Genomic DNA, 20,644 nt, shown 5'->3' on the forward strand with positions numbered 1-20,644 from the left:
AAGAAAAAGCCAAGAATGAAGTATATACAAGGAGCCCTTGACAAAGCTTTGGGATCTGATAAAAAGCCTTAAACTTAATGAAAAGCTCTAGATTGGATGCACAGAAGAGCAATACTGGTTGTGGCGTACCATGGTCATAAAGAAGCCGACGTTTAAACAACCTTGAGTTTAGAAAAGTGTGAATTTGTCTTAAAAAAAGGGTAAATTTGTAGCATAAAATAGTACTTGCAATTTGGGTGTAGTGAGTGTTAGTTGCAAGAGAGTAAATTTAGGGTGTAAAAAACTATGTTTACAGGGTTAACTTTGATTTAAAAAAGGGTTAATTTTGTGTGGAGTTTGACTTGCATAAGAGTTATAATATAAAGAAGGAGTGGAATTGGACTGAAAAAATGGGAAACTAGCTTGGAAAAGAGAAAAATCTGATTTTTAAAAACAGCCTAATTTGGAGATCAAAAGTTTTGTATTGAAAAAATTTCTATGATACTTGAAAACTAGGAATTTGATTTTAAAAAATGTTGCAAATTAATAGAAAAAAAGTGGATTTGAATTGGAAAACGATAATCTAACTTGGAAAAAGTAAAAAACTGATTTAAAAAAGTTTTGTTTTGACAATTTTGTATGAAACTTGAAAACAGGAATTAGCCTTAAAAATGCTGCATGTGAATAGAAAAAGAATAGATTTGGAAATAGTAAAATCTGATTATTTAAAAATGATGTAATTTGGAGATTAAATGTTTTTGTACGAAAAATTGTGTATGAGCCTTGAAAACAGGATATTTATCTTTGAAAAAGCCTGCATATGAATTGAAAAAGTTTCTGATTGCCTTAAAAAAACGTAAATGTGGGTTCACAAAAAGTTAATTTATTTTATAAAAGTGTAACTTTAGAGTCCAAAACAGTTACGTATTTCCATAAAGATTAGGGTTTTACAGTCAAATATTTGTACTGATAATAAATGTTTTTAACCGATTTGCCCATGTCACACAAACTTGCCCTTTGGGTCGGCGTGGGGGACGCCGTCAGTCGGCTTATCGCACTTCGAACCTCCCCCAGGCCCGTTCCGTATCTCGAATTTGAATTTTTTAATTTTCCGACCAGTTTTTGTATTTTACTCGGGTTTCCACAAATATTTCCACGCATTTTCCGCCTCCCCGGGTTCACGATTTTCCTCGCCGGGCCCAGCGGATGCCAAGTTGAATGCCGCATCTACAAATGGATTCAATTAAAACACCAAAAGTAAGTTGAGCGCGAAATGGGTACTATTGATAAAAAAAGGAGAAATTCTTTTGATTTGAACATGACTATTTATGAACTTTTTAACAAGCAAAATGCTGACGTCGAACCATTCGAATTTTCATTTTTATTTTAATTTATACCCTTAAACCAATGTCACTCCTTATGCCTCTTCTTAAACAGTTGTGCAGTTTCTGCAGTAAAAGTCTACAACATACTCATTTGCCGTCCAGCAATTTTCATTAGGGGATAGGGATAGATGAGGAAGTCACAGGACGTTCCGCACGTCGACCTGAGTCCTGTTGCCCGTCTCTATTTTTTTTATAACTCTGGCTAGCTTCATGTTGTTAATCAACCTCCATAGCGGTCTGTTTAGTGTAGGATCTTGCTTGCGCCTTTTCCTCTTGTAAGAATCTGCACCCACATAGGCACTCATTAAAACATAAAACGTGTTCTGCTCCTCTTCTTCCTGGTAGTATCTGCGCAGAGTCTGCACTCCTATCTGGTGCATGTGCCTTCTTCAGCAGTGCCATGTCAGGAGTCCAACTGGAATCCAGGTTCTGTTGCAGTTGCCCCCAATAATTCTTTTGTAAGTAATGCCCTTCTATGAATCTCTTCGCATGTATCATGCGTTGTTGCTCAACTAGGTTTTGGACTCATTTTTGGATGCACTTTTTTTTGGCAAGGTAGGGTTCGGGGCTTCTTTTTTGACCAATATGTCCACTCATACTCATGTCCCGAATGCCCAGGGACCCATGCAGGGGTCAGGTGAGTAATGACCTAAGACTAGCCTGTCAGAAAAATTCTAATCTCTTTTCCCGTAATTTTATTTTCCATAAGTGTTCTACAACACACATTAATGGCCCAGATTTCCGCCTGAAAAACGGAGGTGTTATTGCCAAGAGGGGAGGAGCTGATTCCTAACTTAGGTATGTAGATTCCTGCACCCCTCCCTCTACCTTTGATAAGTGAACCATCTGTGTAGCAGTCTATGTTGCGATGGTCATCATCCAAACTATAATTATATTCACAAGGGGTGACTACCTGAAAGTACTTTTTCCCCGAAGGGGTTTTAATCTTTTTATCACGTTAACCTTACTCAATAGTTGTTAGATTTTAGAGTGACCTATGTTATTACACTTATGATTCCAGCTGACTTTGCTAGTTAATCTGTAGCAACTGATTAGTGCTCTGACCTTACCTCAATGTGTAGAGATGTGGTATTGGTTATGATTTCAAGTTGGGGTGGGTGTATTTGAAAATGCTCCTGTCATCATAAAACAACCTAGTCTTTGAAATGACCTTAATTTGTTACCCCCTGTTCCCTTTATTTTCTAGACCTTTCCACCATACTAAAGCTGCGAAAAATAATCTAGGTAGAATAATTGCATATAGCCATATATTGTATATAGCTATTTGGCTGTACATGCGTTTGATACCACATGTTCTACCGACAATTCTCCTACATTGTACCATTGATATTGTGCCTACTAGGTTTTGGACTCATTAAGGATCCATTTTGGATTCATACTTTTTTTTTGGCAAGGTAGGGTTCGGGGCTCCTTTTTTTGGCCAATAATCCACTTCCTCATTACTTAAGTCCCGAATGCCCAGGGACCTATGCCAGTATCAAGTGAGTTCTGCCAGGGATTCGATACAATTCCATGTGCTTTTTGCCTTTACCTCGTGTGAGGCTAAGACAATTTTCATTAAATGAGGTTCATGTCATGGTTTAACAAACTGCTCCCCCTGGCACAATATTATCAATTAAATTCATTTTATAAACGTACATGAATCTATTTTTTCATTAAACTCTTTTTTAAAATGATTTTTTAAAGAAAAAAAAAACACTCATTCATATTCTAATCATGTCTATTAATTTAATGACGATGACCCTTGATCATCGCAGATTGTATAAAGTCCTACTGATTGCTGAGGTTGGATCAAGGTGAAGTGTAAAATACGGTTAATAATTACTCTCCATCGGTACATTTAAGCCGACCTTAACTAAAACATTTAGTAAAACAATACTTTATTTTTTCCCTCTCTCCAAATGTGAATAATGTCGAGAAAACGTCAACACAGTGAATTCCTCCTCTTCATCCTGGCAGTATCTGCTCAGTGTTTGTACTCGTATCTGGTGCATATGCCTTCTTCAGCAGTGCCATGTCAGGAGTCCAACCGGAATCCAGGTTCTGTTTCTGTTGCCGCCCAGTAATTCTTTTGTAAGTAATGCCCTTCTATGAATCTCTTCGAATGTCTCATGCCTGGGGTGTTGCTCAACTAGGTTTTGGACTCATTAAGGATCCATTTTGGATTCATACTTTTTTTTGGCAAGGTAGGGTTCGGGGCTCCTTTTTTTGGCCAATAATCCACTTTCTCAGGACTTAAGTCCCGAATGCCCAGGGACCTATGCCAGTATCAAGTGAGTTCTGCCAGGGATTCGATACAATTCCATATGCTTTTTGCCTTTACCTCGCGTGAGGCTAAGGCAATTTTCATTTAAAGAAAAAAAAAAGGGGGCTCCTTTTTTTGGCCAATACGCCAATACTCATACTTACGTCCCGAATGCCCAGGGACCCTTGCAGTCAGGTGAGTTCTGCCAGGGATTCGATACAATTCCAAATGCTTTTTGCCTTTACCTTGCGTGAGGCTAAGGTAATTTTCATTAAATGAAGTTCTTAGTTTTGTCCTGTCAGGGTTTAACAAACTGGTCCCCCTGGCACAGTATTATCAATTAAACTCATTCTATAAACTCTCATAATTACAATTTTTCATTAATGTTTTTTTTTAATTGTATGTTTTTTAAAGAAAGATAAAAAAAACACTCATTCATATTCTAATCATGTCTATTAACTTATTACGAGGTTGTTCAGTTATCGACCAACTTTGATTATAATCTGGTTTGGGATGTTATTGGGTATGTGGTCCTTCAATGAATCATGCACTGTATTATACACGATAAAGAAAATGTTTTTCTGAAACCTACATCACACCCGACCGCATCTCACGATATCTGAATAACTGTATTATACAGTTGCCAAGCTTTCGGCTCTATATTTGGCCTTCCTCAGGGCAATGTACAACGTCCTAAATAAAAATGATAATGTAATAACCATTTAAAAGTCAACACTTTTTTAAATACACCTCTCTACACGTTTTTAACAGAAATTTATTAATTAGCAGAAAAAAAAAAAAAAAAAAAAAAAAAAAAAAAAAAAACAGGAATTTCTGTTAAAAACGTGTAGAGAGGTGTATTTAAAAAATCGTTGACTTTTAAATGGTTATTACATTATTATTTTTATTTAGGACGTCATACATTGCCCTGAGGAAGGCCAAATATAGAGCCGAAAGCTTGGCAACTGTATAATACAGTGCATGATTCATTGAAGGACCACATACCCAATAACATCCCAAACCAGATTATTAACTTATTGACAATGATCCTTGATCATCGTAGATTATGTAAAGTCCGACATAATTGCTAAGGTTGGGTCATGGTGAAGTGAAGATTTGGTGAAGAATTACACTCTAACGGTAGATTTAAGCTGACCTTAACAAAAACATTTAATAAAACAATATTTTATTTTTTTCCCTCTCCAAATGTGAATAATGTCGAGAAAACATCACACTGTATTGTTGTATTTGCACTGCAAGACATTAATGCACATTTCAGACGATGTCAGCAGTGTTCTACCAAGAGTAATTGATTGATCGCTGAACGTACAAAAGAAAAATATTACTTTCTTTTAGTTTACACTTCCTCAAGGAATTACAAAATGTGATTTATGCCAGGCGGGTGCATGCTATCATCCTAAAGTCCAATTTAAACTGATTTAAATTTGATTCATTTCTTCGAGACAAGCTGGCCCAAAGTTTCACTGCATCCACAGTTGGTTACTATACAACTAACAACTTGAGCTATAAAATTGGTGCTTAAAGCTTGAAATTGTTAACAAATCTATTATTTAAAACAGTGGAATATTGCGAGAAAAGAAATAGGAGTGTGCACAGACTTCAGGTTCATAAATATTTGTACGTGTATGTTATTTATTAGTGAATATGGAGGAATTAGTCTTGACCGAGCAATATCAAGTACTCCGGCACAAATGAATAAAATATATGCCATTTGTTTGAATAAAAGTGTGAATGAGAAGCAGTTCTTATTTTTGGAAATTTAATTATTAAATTAACAAATTACCTACCACAAAAGGCTAACCACAATATATAATGCCATCCTAAAATTACCAGGAGTAATCATGGAAATATTCTGTCATTATTCTCATTCCTAAAGTTCACAAACCTCCCAATCACATATCCGTTTACAAATTCATCAGCCTTCTTCTTGCAATGTCCAAAATCCCCGAACAACTCCTTTTAACTTGATTAATCCCCAACCTAGATACTCATCAAATAATTACCTTTCACTAATTCAGCTTCTGTCCACATCATTCTACGATCCAACTATGTTTCAGAGTTGTCAACACTATCTCCTCTGCTCTTGAGAACAAAGAATATTGGGTGTGTTCCTAGATGCAGCACAACCTTTTGATAGGGTCTGGCACCTGGGCATGCTTTATACTCATATGCTTCCTACCCACTCTTTATTAACTTACCCTGAAATCGTATCTAACCAACACTGCTTCAGAGTGAGGTGTAGCAACGAGGTCTCGGAGATCAGACCGATACAAGCCAGCGTCCCACAAGGGAGCATCCTTTACATCATCTATACTGCTGACCTACCTGCACACCCCAGTACCATCATATAACCTATGCAGACGATACCGTAATTCTGTCTTCTAGCTTGAATCCTTCCCAAGGTACCTCCAATATCCAAGAACACCTTGAGCTGATCGAAGACTGGTGCAAAAGTAGAGGGAAAGATTGAATAAAGGAAAATGCACTTAGTGTATGTTCATATTGAAAAAATAGTCTTGCCCTCCACTGACATCAACAACAAAGAAATACCGACTTCCACTCAGGTCAAATACCTAGACAGCAGACACGTGGAATCCCCACACAAGACTTAAAAGACAACAGAAGACTTGGACTCCTATATATATTATATATATTATATACATTATACCATACTATCCATACCTTGAGCATGGAAGGAGAGGGCTGATGATGACCAGTGTATTTCGCTGGCCCTATAACTATCCACAATATACAGGGTGAATTGCTACTCGTGCTACAAACTTCTCCAGTAGATTCTTCACCCTAAAATGAACAAAAAAGTTCATATTGTCCATGGTCCGATTCTCAACCATTTCAGAGTAATTTCGCTTTTTATCGATTTTGAAAGATATCACGTCCTGGCGTCGGAAAATCGTGATATCTTTTAATCTAAACATTTCTCTGAAAATCTAAAAGCACCGTTGAAATTCCCGTTAATTTTTCAATAAGAAGATGACGGTGGCAAAATGTTTGGGCTAATTTTTTGTGTTTTATTTCAGCCAGAACTACAAAAAGAGTGGAAAATTGTGTAAATCGGAAAGTGTATAAAGTAATCCAGAGTTTCTAATTTTAGTCTCAGAAGGCAGCAAATTTGAGGAAAACTACCTGATTTAATAACGCTTCCAACGCACTCGTCATTTTCTTATTTAGTGGTTGTGAGACCAAGATGTTGATGACAAAAAGAGAAAAAATGGTGGTTCAAGGATTGCTAATGTTTGAGAGTGACTTGCTACTCGTGCTACAAACTTCACCAGTAGATTCTTGACCCTAAAATGAACAAAAAAGTTCATATTGACCATGGTCCGATTCTCAACCATTTCAGAGTAATTTCGCTTTTTATCGATTTTGAAAGATATCACGTCCTGGCGTCGGAAAATCGTGATATCTTTTAATCTAAACATTTCTCTGAAAATCTAAAAGCACCGTTGAAATCCCCGTTAATTTTTCAATAAGAAGATGAAGGTGGCAAAACGTTTGGGTCTTTCTTCCTTGACCTTCTAGCTGTTTGTAAACTTCTTAAGCATTACATACTAAATGGGCATTAAATTAAATTAAAAAATTTCAATGGAATTATGATTTTGATTCTCTCTAAAAATTAACGGGGATTTCAACGGTGCTTATAGATTTTAAGAGAAATGTTTAGATTAAAAGATATCACGATTTTCCGACGCCAGGACGTGATATCTTTCAAAATCGATAAAAAGCGAAATTACTCTGAAATGGTTGAGAATCGGACCATGGTCAATATGAACTTTTTTGTTCATTTTAGGGTCAAGAATCTACTGGTGAAGTTTGTAGCACGAGTAGCAAGTCACTCTCAAACATTAGCAATCCTTGAACCACCATTTTTTCTCTTTTTGTCATCAACATCTTGGTCTCACAACCACTAAATAAGAAAATGACGAGTGCGTTGGAAGCGTTATTAAATCAGGTAGTTTTCCTCAAATTTGCTGCCTTCTGAGACTAAAATTAGAAACTCTGGATTACTTTATACACTTTCCGATTTACACAATTTTCCACTCTTTTTGTAGTTCTGGCTGAAATAAAACACAAAAAATTAGCCCAAACATTTTGCCACCGTCATCTTCTTATTGAAAAATTAACGGGAATTTCAACGGTGCTATTAGATTTTCAGAGAAATGTTTAGATTAAAAGATATCACGATTTTCCGACGCCAGGACGTGATATCTTTCAAAATCGATAAAAAGCGAAATTACTCTGAAATGGTTGAGAATCGGACCATGGACAATATGAACTTTTTTGTTCATTTTAGGGTGAAGAATCTACTGGAGAAGTTTGTAGCACGAGTAGCAATTCACCCTGTATACAATAAAAATAAATAGATTTATTATATCTATTTGAGTGTTATTATCACTCACATATGGAGTGTAAAATTATTATGTTTATAGATATTTTTATTGTTCTACTGTTTAACATTCTATCCTATTGTGAGATTAAAAATTATATGACCAGTGTATAAATTTTAAGAAAATCAAACTTGAAAGCTCCATCAGGAGGACAAATTATAAGCTATGTAGAAAAATGTTTAAAAAGTTCACAACAATATTTTTAAGCGACTGCATTGGCTGAGTGGTTAGAGTGCCTGTCTCGTATTTTCCCACTAACAGTTCCGGATTCGAATCCTGGCCATAGCACATGGCTTTTTAATTGAGAACAATGTGAAATAACTATTATAAAGTTTGCTCCAAATGTTTTAATGTTGGTATCTTTACTTGTGCAATTAAAGGCTGGTTGATAATTCTAGGATCATTCTACTATTTATGGGTCCTCTATAAGTGATACTCTTAATTGGTTCTGTTTTTTCTTTTTTATGATACCCCTTAATATTTGGTACTCACAGAAATGTATGTCCCATTAATCAATCACCATATAAAACACCACATATTTAAGTCATTTAATAAAAATCAGTTTATTTTCATTTGGAGATTTTTTTGTTAGTTTTGTTTTGTAGATTTGATCATTTAAAATACTATGTAATATATATATAAGAGGTATATTTTCATTTACCATTTTATTATTGCCAATCGTAAATAATTTATGAATATACTCAATTCTTTCATGCCATACCCTGGATTCCACCAAACGACAACTCATGAAGAAACATTGACATTTCTTCGCGTTGAGACGCTGGGCACTGTTGTAGCCATGATATCGTGTTCGTTATTCCAGGCTAGAAGAAAGGTTTTTCTTTTGATTCTTCCCTTCTTTGTGCTTATTTTTCATTTTGCTTCATTGTTTTCATTAGCTGATAATAGTAAATGCTTCATTTTATGGTTGTGTAAGTAGAATTACTGCGCATTTCTTGAGTAATTAGGTCTATTTATACAAATTTTACAACGTTTATTACGCATTCTCTAATGACGTGTAATTTTTCAGATTGAAAATGTTCGTATGTTGGATCGTTACAACGCAAGAAAGCTCTGTTTTGGAAACTTGTTTGTAACTGCAACTCATCTTATATTTGTTGAAACTGAGACTAATAAAGAGACATGGGTAAGAACTATTGTTATTTTGAGTCTTCGGATTGATAAAATTTTAAATATTTAGAAATATTAACGTGGACGTGGGATTATATTTCAGATTTTACTGCTCCATATTGCATCGGTAGAGAAACTGCCAATTTCAACATCAGGATGTCCTTTGCAGATCAGATGTAAAACTTTTCATTCGGTCACATTTGTCATTCCACGTGAAAGGGCTTGCCATGATGTATACAGTTCTCTTTTAAAATTGTCTCAACTTGGTAAGAACAAAACAGATTTAGTAGTAAATAACATACCAATAATTTTAAAAAAATTATGATTAATCTTTCTCAGTTCTTTATGTGTTAGTATGGGTAGAAAAAATATATTTATATATGAATAATAGTAGATTCTTGTTATCTGTATTTTCACTTATCCGCGGTTGCCCCCCTAGTTAAGTTTTATAGGAAATTATTCAGAAATCGTGAGATGCGGTCTAGTATGACGATTTCTGAATAATTATCGATTAACACCACACATTTTTAGAGGAAAGTTGAAACGTGATGAATCACCGAAAAACAACTGAGCATAACATGTTACAAACTATTTCTGCCTATCAACCATTTGCCTGCTCTCGCTTTTGTTTACCGGTTCATAACAAATTTGCTGTACATTTATGTATGTACATAATTTCTATTCAGTTTTTAATTAAGACAATGACACCAAAACATGCAAAAAGTGATCACAAATCTACTTCAAAAATGAAGAAAAGACTAGAAGTGTTTTCAAGAAGTGATAAAGTCCAAATTCTAGTCAAAACTGCCTGACAATCCTCTGGTTTCAAGGCATTCAAAGATCGCTTAACATGGGGTTTATGTGGCAATGTGGCTATCATATGATAAAAATAGGCGTTGTCTACAGATCAAAAAAACCTTAGCCAACCTGTATTTTGGCAGCACAATGCCAAGGCGTGAGATCACTGATGTTCTTTTTTCTGAAGAATGATTTAATTTTTGTTTTGTTCTCAAAGTTAAAAAATATTTAGAAAAGGAAGGGTTGCCTTTCAAGGTTTTGTTGGTGCTCAACAATGCACCTGGTCGCCCTCAGTCCATTACAAACAAAAATGAAAATGTTCAGTTGGTATTTTCCTCCTTCCACAACACATCTTTGCTTCAGCTATGGAACCTAGGGATTATTAGGTGCATCGAAGCTGCTTATGTAAGGCACGTATTTGAGATGATTTGTGAAACACTTGATGTAGATAGATACAAAGCTAATGTCAAGGATGTTGGAAATCACTGTTCTCAATGCAATAATCGTTATCAAAGGAGATATGGATAATTTAAAGTCAGAAATGGTAAAAGTTTGTTAGAAATCTTTATGGAGTGACGTCATTTGTGACTATAAGAATAATTAAATCCGTGGGTAGAGAAGGATTCAGTGATTTACATGCACATGAAGTGGAAAATTTGATTAGTGAACATCATGAATATTTCACTAATGAAGACTTGGAAGAACTCATCAAATTGACTGCACAAGAGGATGAAGAAGAGGGTAAAAATATAACAAAAACAGGAACAGACATTAGAAAAATTGAGAGAAATCTTTCGATTTATGATTAGCTCATAAGTTGAAAGATAAAATCATAGAATATGTTCCAATAGGGGAATGAAGCATCAACGTAACAAGACTGCAACTCAAGCAATGGACCCTCTTCGAAAAAATTTCCAGCAGTTGAAAACTAGACAAAGCAGCCTCCTATAACAATATTTTTTGAGAAAGGTGAAAGAGCAAACTTCGCTGATTCATCTAACTGTGTAATTTAATTTATCTCTCTTATAAATTTGTTCTTTTTTCGGGCCCCTAATAATTTTTTCTCGTTTGTTTCGATGTCGTGTGGATTCCTGTTGATGTATATATGTACATATTGCTTTTTGTGTGGAATAAACTTACGTATATTACCGTACATTGCATTTTTCTTATTGAAAAAACCTGAAATATATGTAGATAAGTTACAATTAATTAAGGATTTTAGTTGAGATTAAAAAGTCAATGGCATGAGCGAGATTTGAACCCACGATCTTTGGCTAGATACACCACTGCTCTACCACTTGATCTATCGTGACCTCGGTCCACTCGGACACTAACTTCCCATCTCAACCCCACCTTTTGAATTTTCCCTCCTTTTTGCCATTTTTCAGTTATGGGAAGATATTAATTGGTCAAGCGGACCACGAAATCAGTGAATTATGATACATAACATTGATGATAGGCACAGGCAATACGGAAAGTGTCTGATTGATATGCAGATAGAAAAAATGCTTTAAAACCTGAAATTCGAATTGGTTCGTATCTGCGGTGATACTTGGAATGTATAATGGTGTTTAGCTTGGATAACAAGAGTCTACTTATAACTGTAACTGTGTATTGATATTTGTCATGCTTCATTTAGAAAAAGTGGAAGACCTTTTTTGTTTTCGCTCTTCCAATTGTGAAAACATTCCTAAAACCGCTGGATGGAATTTTTTCGATCTTCAAGCGGAATTTCAAAGAATGAGAGTCCCAAACGAGCAGTGGAGCCTCACCCTCCTCAACAAAGATTATGAGGTGAGTGAGCTTCAAAAACAGTTTCTTGTTTTATTTAACGCGATCAATATTTCCAGCTCTGCGACACATATCCTAGTTTACTTTTTGTTCCGTCTACGGCAAATACTACCATTTTAACTGGCAGTTCCAAGTTCAGGAGTAAAGGACGACTACCTGTTTTAACTTACCTACATAAAAATAAGGTATTATAAATATATATAAAAAAATGGAATTTACAATACAGGATTTTTTATTTATTGAAAATTTGTTAATATGAACAGGCTGCAATATGTAGATGCAGTCAGCCGTTATCTGGATTTAATGCAAGGTGTTTAGAAGATGAACAAATGTTAAATTGTATCATTGCTACTAATCCAACTGCACCTCATATGGTTGTTGTAGATACAAGGCCATTGGTATTGTGTTTTTTTACTGTTGAACTATTCCGTAAAGGAGGATTATATATCATATAATCGAATTTTTAGATAAACGCAATGGCAAATAGAGCGAAAGGAAAAGGAGGATATGAAAATGAAAATTTTTATGATAATATAAAATTCAGCTTTATGGGTATTGAGAACATTCATGTGATGAGAAATGGACTCATGAAACTAATTGAAAGTAAGTGTTGTATTATTAATTTGTAACATTACATATAGAAATTTACATTTTACTGAATGAGTTTGATGTTTCCGATTGATGTACAAAACAGACAAACATTTTCAGCTTGTGAACTCAAATGGCCCTCCATGTCAGGATTTTTAAGCGGATTAGAAAGCAGCGGTTGGTTAAAGCATATAAAATCTATTCTCGACACGAGTTGGTTTATTGCTCAGGCCGTAGAGTCCGGGGTTAACGTTTTAGTGCACTGCAGCGACGGTTGGGACAGAACTGCGCAAGTGTGCTCACTTGCTGCCATGCTTTTGGACCCGTTTTATAGAACAATACAAGGCTTCCAGGTCGGATAAAATATTCCATAAGTCAGACTGTTTTCTTATTCATTATTTATTGCAGGCCCTAATTGAAAAAGACTGGCTTAGTTTTGGCCATAAGTTCACAGATCGAATCGGCCATTTGGCCGGCGAGACCAAAGAAGTCTCTCCAGTATTTACACAGTTTATCGAATGTACGTGGCAATTGATGGAAGATTTTCCAACGGCTTTCCAGTTTAATGAAAGCTTTTTATTTGCGATCCATGATAATACGAGTTCTTGTTTATATGGAACATTCATAGGAAATTGTGAAAAAGAAAGAATAGAACTTAGGTAGTGTAATAAATAGTTTTGATTAAAAGATTTTTTTTAATATGATCTTTCTGTTATAGATTAAGTGAAAGGACTTTCTCATTATGGGGCTTCATGGCAAATCATATGCGAGAATATATAAATCCACTGTATAATCCGAAATTTTGCGAAGGAGTTCTAAGACCAAACCTCATACCCCAGAATATAAGGTAAAATAAAACGATTTATTACACTTATGATTCTTCATAATTATATATAATATCCTACCGGTTAAATTGCAAAACCTAATTTTTTAAATCAAGTTAAAAAAAATTGTCTTTAAAGGTTTTGGAGAGGAATGTACTGTCGTTTTGAAAGTGGCGTCCATCCCAGAGAGAGTGTGAGTGAATCCCTGCTAGTTGCTTCCAATCATAGCAATTCATTAGAAGAACATATCAAACTACTACAAAAAGTAAGATCTGTTTATTTTAGATCCTGTTTGATTTACTCTCAATTGTTAAAGTGTACCTGATTTAGTAGGATAATACAGGGGAGCTTAACTATTTCAAATGGCAACATACTAAATTGCTCGTCAATGTATTTTGAAATTTTTTGACGCTGATTACAATGGTGTAAACGGTTTTTAATTTGGAACAACCGCTCTCAGACTATTGGCAAACAAATGTTTTGAACATTGCTTTTCGGAAAAATGAAATTTCCTTCTTCTTCAACAAATTACTGATTTATTTATTTATCTTTTCAATTGATAGTAATTTAATTTCTCATGGTATCAAAAGAAATTTTTTGCAACAATTCCCTCAAATAATATCGACCAATGGTACGCTCTGGATATACCTCATTAAAGTGCAATTCAGCCTAGTGCAAATTTTAGCCCACTACCTAACAGCAGTATGTTGCCTTTTAAAAAAGTTAAGTTCCTATTTGTATTCTGCTGTTCTGGTGAGTTAGATCAAAACTTTTTGATTCATGAGAAACTAGAGAAAAAATAAGTGTATGTGTCTCGGGGTTTTTATCGAAAATGCCCCACCAAATGCTTAGACACTAATAAAAAATGCTGTCAATGTTTTTAATTTATTACTATTTTTATTATTTCTGAATTAAGTTTTAATTTATTTGTGTGTGCCATTTATATCAGATATCCGTTAACAAAACAAAATTGCAAAACTTTTAAGACCTATGTGTTACTTATCAATGTACTATTGTTTTATTATTAATCAAGCAAATTTGAAAAGTTTCTTAACACTTTAAAAAAATTAAGTTGATTGTTTACAGAAAATTAATGCACTCACAAAACTATTGAGTGATCCTCAAGGCAAAAAGATGTATGAAAAAATAAATTCAGCATCATGCACTGGCAATAAGGTAAATGAGCAGGTAATTTTTGATGTTTACCATATTTAAATGAATCTTATAATTATGATTTGTTATTTGATAAAAAAAAGGAAGACGTTTTGAAGAATGCTGTTCCATTAGTTAAAAGTAATCCTTTTGGTAAGCATATTATTTTTTTCGTAATTATTGTAACTTTCTTTTTAAGTCTCGATTTTCAAAATTTTCTGTTTTGTGCAGATCTAAACAAGAAATCAATCGATTCATTAAGCGATGATTTAACTGCGCTCGCATTAGATTGGAAAACACTCAGAAACGTCAAGTGCTTTGAATGTACAGCTCCTTCTGACCATAGTATGGTAAAGGTAAATCAAAACAATTAGAGGGTAATAATTTTTTTTTACAAAATTTTTTTTTTAGTATCACTGTTGGCAGTGTGGGAATATATTTTGTACTCGCTGTATCGAAAAGCATATAACTCTTCCTGGCCACTTGAGCCAGTGTGCAGTTCCTGTCTGTCATCCATGTTACCAAAAATTGAATCGCTCATCATCAGCTGAAACTCCGTGATAATCAGGTGGTAAAATTTGACTACCTATGTTTATAGTAATTACTATTATATCCGGGGTGATCCAATATCGGCAAAACAGCACTATAAAATATCAAATAAAATAAAAACAAAATTGTTGATTCACAAATGTGCATTTAGGATATAATTCTACCTTAATAGTTGGTTTATAGTTGATTTAATGAAAGGTTAAGTTTTTGGTAAATGCAAAATTTTTTCAATCTGACCAAAAGTCGAGTATTTTCTAAATTTTTTAAAATTTATTTCCTTAAAAACCTTGCTTGCTAATTTACTAATTTTACAGAACTAATATATCCTGTATGAATGAACCAAATCCTAACCGACTATCTTCAATATTATGAGCTAATTTTACCATCAAACAGTTCAACTCTACTTATTCATAGAAATCTTTAAAAAAATTTAACATCACATTCGTAACCCCAAAGCAAAATTTTGTCCTATGCCTAGCTTTGACACTTAACATTTATTTTTGAGCACTCATTTTGGATTACCCTGTATATAATACTGCATTTACTATTGTTGGTTCAAACAACTAAGTGTTACATGTGTTTTTTTTCTTATAAAATTAGTTGTAAAAAATAAATTCTTGTTAACACGTTTGGTGCAGCAAAAGAGGCATTGTACTTTCCATTTTTATCTGAATCCTTGTGGATTGGCAGAGTCAAGTTCATAAAATTTACCGTATAACTGTATGTTTAAAAATAGATGTAGCATCTCAGAAGTGGGATTTAGCCAAAATTAAACAGAAAAAAAAATTCCACACTCAACTGGCTTGGCTACGACTTGTTTTCCTTTTTCAGATGTCAGGGCCACTCAACAGGGGCTTAGGGGTGCAACTTGTCCACACATGTATCCCAAACATGTCTTTTCTAGTAACTTTTTTTAAAAGATGGAAATGGTTTTATGCTTGTATTACAGTATTCACAGCTGCTGTTCTGATTTTACCCGCTGTTCTTTGTTTTTATTTCATAGTTCAAGGCTTGGAATCTAAGAGTTGGTTGTTGATGAAATTTTCTGCCCGGTAATTTATTGAAACACAAGAGCATTTATAGTAATTATTCAATTCAATGTCAGATATTTATCTGTAGATTTCCCCTTTTAAAAAGCACAATTGAAGTCGGCAGAGTGATAGTTGTTTGGCACTTTACGATGCTCGCTTTGATGTCTTTGGTGCAAGAAGCAGCGCCACAGCAATACACTAGGATGGTCAGGGTATTTTGATCAAGTATTAAAAATCTTGTTTTCAAATTATTTCTTTACTGTTCCTCAATTTGTTTCAATTAATACTTTCAATTTACCTCCTCCCTTTCCAAAAATTGACTAGTCTTATTAGTGCTGTAGATAACATTAGTTTTGTTTTCTCATATTGTCCTTTTCACCAAACCTTCAATTTGAATTTACCTACCTTAGACTGCAAGCCGTTTTTGATTATTATTTTAATTTGAACTTAATTTTTTTTTAAATTTAGATTTCTCTATCATTTGGTAATTAAACTTATTTTTAATGTTTTAAAAATAGGTATTAGTATTATTTCTATTTAAAAAAAGATAGAAAAGTACAATAAATCAAAAAATAATTTTAAAAATTTTTTTGTGTTCTTTTACCAACTTTTTCAAAAAGTATCTAGTATCAATTTTATACTTTTTCTTTTACACTGATTTTGATTTTATTTTTATTTTGTATCATTTGTTATGTTATTTCAGTTGTTTTTGTTCACAAAAACGAAAAAATAAAAAGCACTTTCAGTAGTTGAGGATACGTTCTTGGCATTTCTAGCTTTGCGTTTTAACACATTCCCAAATTTGCTAAGTAACTAACGACTTTTTTATATAAAATATTTTTTATTTACAAACAATTGATGAAAATAATAGTAACCGTCGGTAATGAGGAAGCAACTGTTTATTGTGATTTTTCCTTTATAACATAGTGCCTTATAAAAGTTTAGAAATAGATAGGTACCAGCAACATATGAACCCTCTGGGCAGTTGAATTTAAAAGGGGAGCCACCTATCAAAAAAATTAAAACGTAAGAACAATTAATATTAAATGAATTAAGAGGATTTTTTAAAACTATTGAAGGAGGGCGTTAGCGATAAAGCGGAAGCAGATGACGATGAAAAAATGAAGATAAGGAAGAAAAAAATGGATTTTATTCCATTATTCGAAATAGAGACTTGGAAAGGCACAAGTTAGTACATTTGCCCAGGTTGCGATGAGGTGCCGGGATTATCCCTTGGAGTTCGTTTTAAAAAGTGCCTTGCAAATTTGAAATTTCAAAAGTTATACATTTTCATTCCATTACAAAAATAATCTGTAAAAATAAGCATTTAAAATTTAAAAGTTATTATTGAACGTTGGAGGATTGCGATTTTACGAGGCAAGTTGTGCGGATTGCATAATTCAGATTTTCACGCGCTATGGAGGAGTAAATATACCTCCAACCAACTTTGTTGGTTTTTCAAAATTTTAAATTTTATTGACAAATATGATGTTAATATGCCTAAATAATTGTTATTATGTACTTTACCAAAAAATATGTTTTAAAAAATATACCCATAATGGGGGTTGCCAGCAAAAACAGTCCCGCATTGAAAGTGTTAACGGTTTTAAGTCATCATCATTTATTATCCAATATGTATTTATAATTGTTATGTTTATCAAAAAAAGATCTTTTAAAAAGTGACGAACAGTTGCATGATGTGCGAGTTTCATGTGTTTGTGCACTATAATGATTCATCTTATATTCTGTTCTTCTGCTTGTATCAAAATGGAACAATACCAAAATCATCTTTGCACCCAACGTGTTAAAACCATAAAAACAAATTTCTAGCTTAACAAAAAATATGTCCCTTTTCAATTGTTTGAAGAAAAAAAATTCAAGACAACATTTAGATGTGATTTTAAGTCAATTAATTAGTCATAACAGAAGTGAAAAACTATCATATAGAAAGAAAAATGTCAGCAAATCTTGAAAAAAGGAAGGGATTTTGTGGAGTATTAACCATTATTAGTCTTACAATTTAGTTTTTCCATCAATTGGCTTTTTAAATTTTCTTAGACTTGTTTTTTAAAATGCATTAACACGTTCAGTGCGGCTGACCTTCACAGGAGCCAAAGTATTCAACCTGCAGGCAGGTCTGTATAAGATTAATTTAAAAAAATAAAAATAAAAAACACCCAGTAGTGTGAAAATGGAAGTTCCAGCCTGCGTTGAACATGTTAAGACCCGTTATGTTTTGGGAAACGAATTCTTGGTGTTAATATTACATGAAATCCCTTCTGGGCGTAAGTAGAATGTCAGTACAAAATATTTTGATAATCACAGCAGATTTTGTGTCAGAAAAAATGGTAAAATTTTCAAATGTCTAAATGTAAAATAATTCAATATGATGTGTGGTTTATAAACCTATTGTCCTCTAGATAGATACATAAATATAAAAAATTTTTACAAATGGTGCCATTGTTTTTAATTAAAAAAAAAAAAATGTTGGAGGGTTTGGTCCTGTGACCACAAACTATGTTCAAGAACAAGATTAATTTTTCTATTATTTATTATTTTTATCTAAGGTCTTGGTTGAGATGAAAAATTTAACTGCTAAACATATGTGGATTAATATTAATTTTTATATTTAGTATGGAAAAAGTGTGGTTGAAGCTGAATAGTGAATAAGTGTTAGTAATCAAATAAACCAAGTTGTGAAGTAAACTTCGTGTAGGATGTTTAAAAGATCTTCCCCCGAATTGTCGGAAGATATAAAATTAATCATAAATCATACCAATGTTTTGATGTAAATGAATTGAAATAATGAACTGCGAATATCAAAAAGCTGCCATACCCATAAAAGTTTTGTAATGGTATTGAGTAATAATTTTTTTGTAGTATCCAAAACATAAATCATGTGCTAATCATGAAATTTTATTACTTGAACAATTTTCCAATTTTATTACTTCACAGTTTTAATGTTCAAATTTTACTTACAATATATCGAGTCCATAAATCAGTCAAATTTTTCATGGTTTTATAACTAATATAAACCATTCCAGTTAACTATTTTTAAAATATATTTACCAAGAATATGTTTTCTTTTGTACCATATGCATTTTTTTCGCTGGAAAATTTTGCCACACGTATAATTTTTGTTATGAAATGAATGTTTTAGATTGTTCCCGTGTGCCTTAAAAGAAACCACTGTTCTGCATTAAATACACTTGTATATTTTTTTCTCTTCTGTTTCGTTTTTGTCTTAGCTGCATGTCTGCCTAATTATTTTATATAATGTTTTTCAATAGGATATTCTCTAAGACAAAGTATAAAATAAAGAATAATTTAAAAAAGCTGATTTTGTTAATATTCAAGACTGTGATCTTTTGTTTGTATTTGCATTATGTAAATAATGTTAACTTGTTTATATATAGTTTAAAATGTAAAAAAGTATAGAAATAGCAATATTTTTTTTATTATAATATATTATCTGTTTATTTAATACTATCATGTGATAATTATAAATAAAATATTAATTTAAAGGTTATTTCATATCTTTACTACCAACAATTCAGAATTCTTTTTCCCTAAGTCAAATCAAATTTCGCTATTCTCGCTGGCAAAATGTACATATAAGAGAAAAATTGCTGATAAAATGACACACAGACCAACTGCTTAAGTAAAATGAAATGCAAAAAAAAAAGTTTGAAAAGCAAAACCAGTGAAACCAATGAAAAAATCAAGATTATTGAAGACAATTAAGCTACGATACATCTTTATTATTTTGGACATTTCACCAGATTTACATTGTGCTTCTACATACTGCCAGAATGGTTTCAACAAAGATATTTTTGGGCTGGCCAAGATAATTTTTGTGTTGTCGGAGAGAACACATGGCCTTGGATAAGTTAGGGATGGAGATAGATCATTCAAATTGAGCATGATCTAGGGTTTTTTTATGTTACATTTTCATCTCATTGATTTCATATAAGCTAACAGTATGAGTTGGGTTAGATTCAATTGAGTCGTATTAGTTTAGGTTAAGAATGGTTTTGTTAGGTAGGGTTACGGATGGAGATAGGTTGCGATTCAAATTGAGCTGGATCTAGAATTTTTTTGTGACCATTTTTATGTCATTGATTTCATACAACCTAAAAGAATGAGTTGGGTTAGGTTAAATTGAGTTGTATTAGTTTAGGTTAAGAATGGTTATGTTAGGTGGGGCTAGGAATGAAGATAGGCCATAATTCAAATTGCGCTGGATCAAAAAAATTTTTATGTGACTTTTCATGTAACCTGAAAGTATGAGTTGGGTTAGGAATGAAGACAGGTCATAATTCAAATTGCGCTGGATCAAAAAAATGTTTATGCGACTTTTCATGTCATCGTTTTCATATAACCTGAAAGTATAAGTTGGGTTAGGTTTAGGGAATGGTTAGATTAGGTAGGGTTAGAGTTAGAGCTGGGTCAGGTTACATTTGTATGATTCAATGTTTTCCTCGGTAGCGGAGAAAATATATGAGTGCAAATCATCAGTTTTGCACTATTTTTTATCAATCTTTCAGCAGATTTTATTTCAAGATTCTTGTGTGAATGTACCAAGAGAATCAAGCTACAGGTTAATCCTTTCCACTAGAATCATATTTGCTTTAATACTGCTAGGCTGGTTTCAACGTGGATATGTTTTTGGGGTGGATACCCATTGTTTTGCATGACCATTTTCATGTTACCAAAATTACAT

At 33.2% G+C, this 20,644-nt stretch overlaps 1 protein-coding gene across 6 annotated transcripts; it reads left to right on the top strand.

Annotated features, from left to right (window-relative positions):
• Positions 1 to 1,010: 1,010 nt before the first annotated feature.
• On the top strand, positions 1,011 to 19,254 carry LOC106663330 (myotubularin-related protein 8). Of its 6 annotated transcripts, XM_014388089.2 has the most exons (17): positions 8,727 to 8,892; positions 8,957 to 8,989; positions 9,088 to 9,204; positions 9,292 to 9,454; positions 11,626 to 11,780; positions 11,837 to 11,962; positions 12,041 to 12,175; positions 12,245 to 12,380; positions 12,486 to 12,718; positions 12,774 to 13,024; positions 13,084 to 13,212; positions 13,328 to 13,454; positions 14,276 to 14,377; positions 14,446 to 14,494; positions 14,573 to 14,697; positions 14,753 to 14,909; positions 19,082 to 19,254. In XM_014388089.2, the coding sequence occupies exons 1-16, from the start codon at positions 8,749 to 8,751 to the stop codon at positions 14,900 to 14,902; spliced, it is 2,175 nt and encodes a 724-aa protein (XP_014243575.2). In that variant the 5' UTR covers positions 8,727 to 8,748; the 3' UTR covers positions 14,903 to 14,909; positions 19,082 to 19,254. The 6 variants fall into 6 exon arrangements, with proteins under 6 accessions (XP_024082514.1, XP_024082511.1, XP_014243575.2 ...); XM_024226743.1 differs by lacking the exon at positions 19,082 to 19,254 and having other exon boundaries at positions 8,726 to 8,892; positions 14,573 to 14,691; positions 14,753 to 16,412; XM_024226742.1 differs by lacking the exon at positions 19,082 to 19,254 and having other exon boundaries at positions 14,753 to 16,411.
• Positions 19,255 to 20,644: the final 1,390 nt, after the last annotated feature.

The sequence above is a fragment of the Cimex lectularius genome, unplaced genomic scaffold, assembly GCF_000648675.2.
Source record: "Cimex lectularius strain Harlan isolate CLEC.00 unplaced genomic scaffold, Clec_2.1 scaffold79, whole genome shotgun sequence".
NCBI classification, from domain to species: domain Eukaryota; kingdom Metazoa; phylum Arthropoda; class Insecta; order Hemiptera; family Cimicidae; genus Cimex; species Cimex lectularius.

Excerpts from the sequence above, each read along its gene's own strand:
- LOC106663330 (XM_014388089.2), top strand. The coding sequence starts at position 8,749 with ATGAATATACTCAATTCTTTCATGCCATACCCTGGATTCCACCAAACG. Across the intron at positions 8,990-9,087 it reads ATGCTTCATTTTATGGTTGT|ATTGAAAATGTTCGTATGTT; the intron begins GTAAGTAGAATT and ends GTAATTTTTCAG. Across the intron at positions 13,455-14,275 it reads ATATCAAACTACTACAAAAA|AAAATTAATGCACTCACAAA; the intron begins GTAAGATCTGTT and ends GATTGTTTACAG.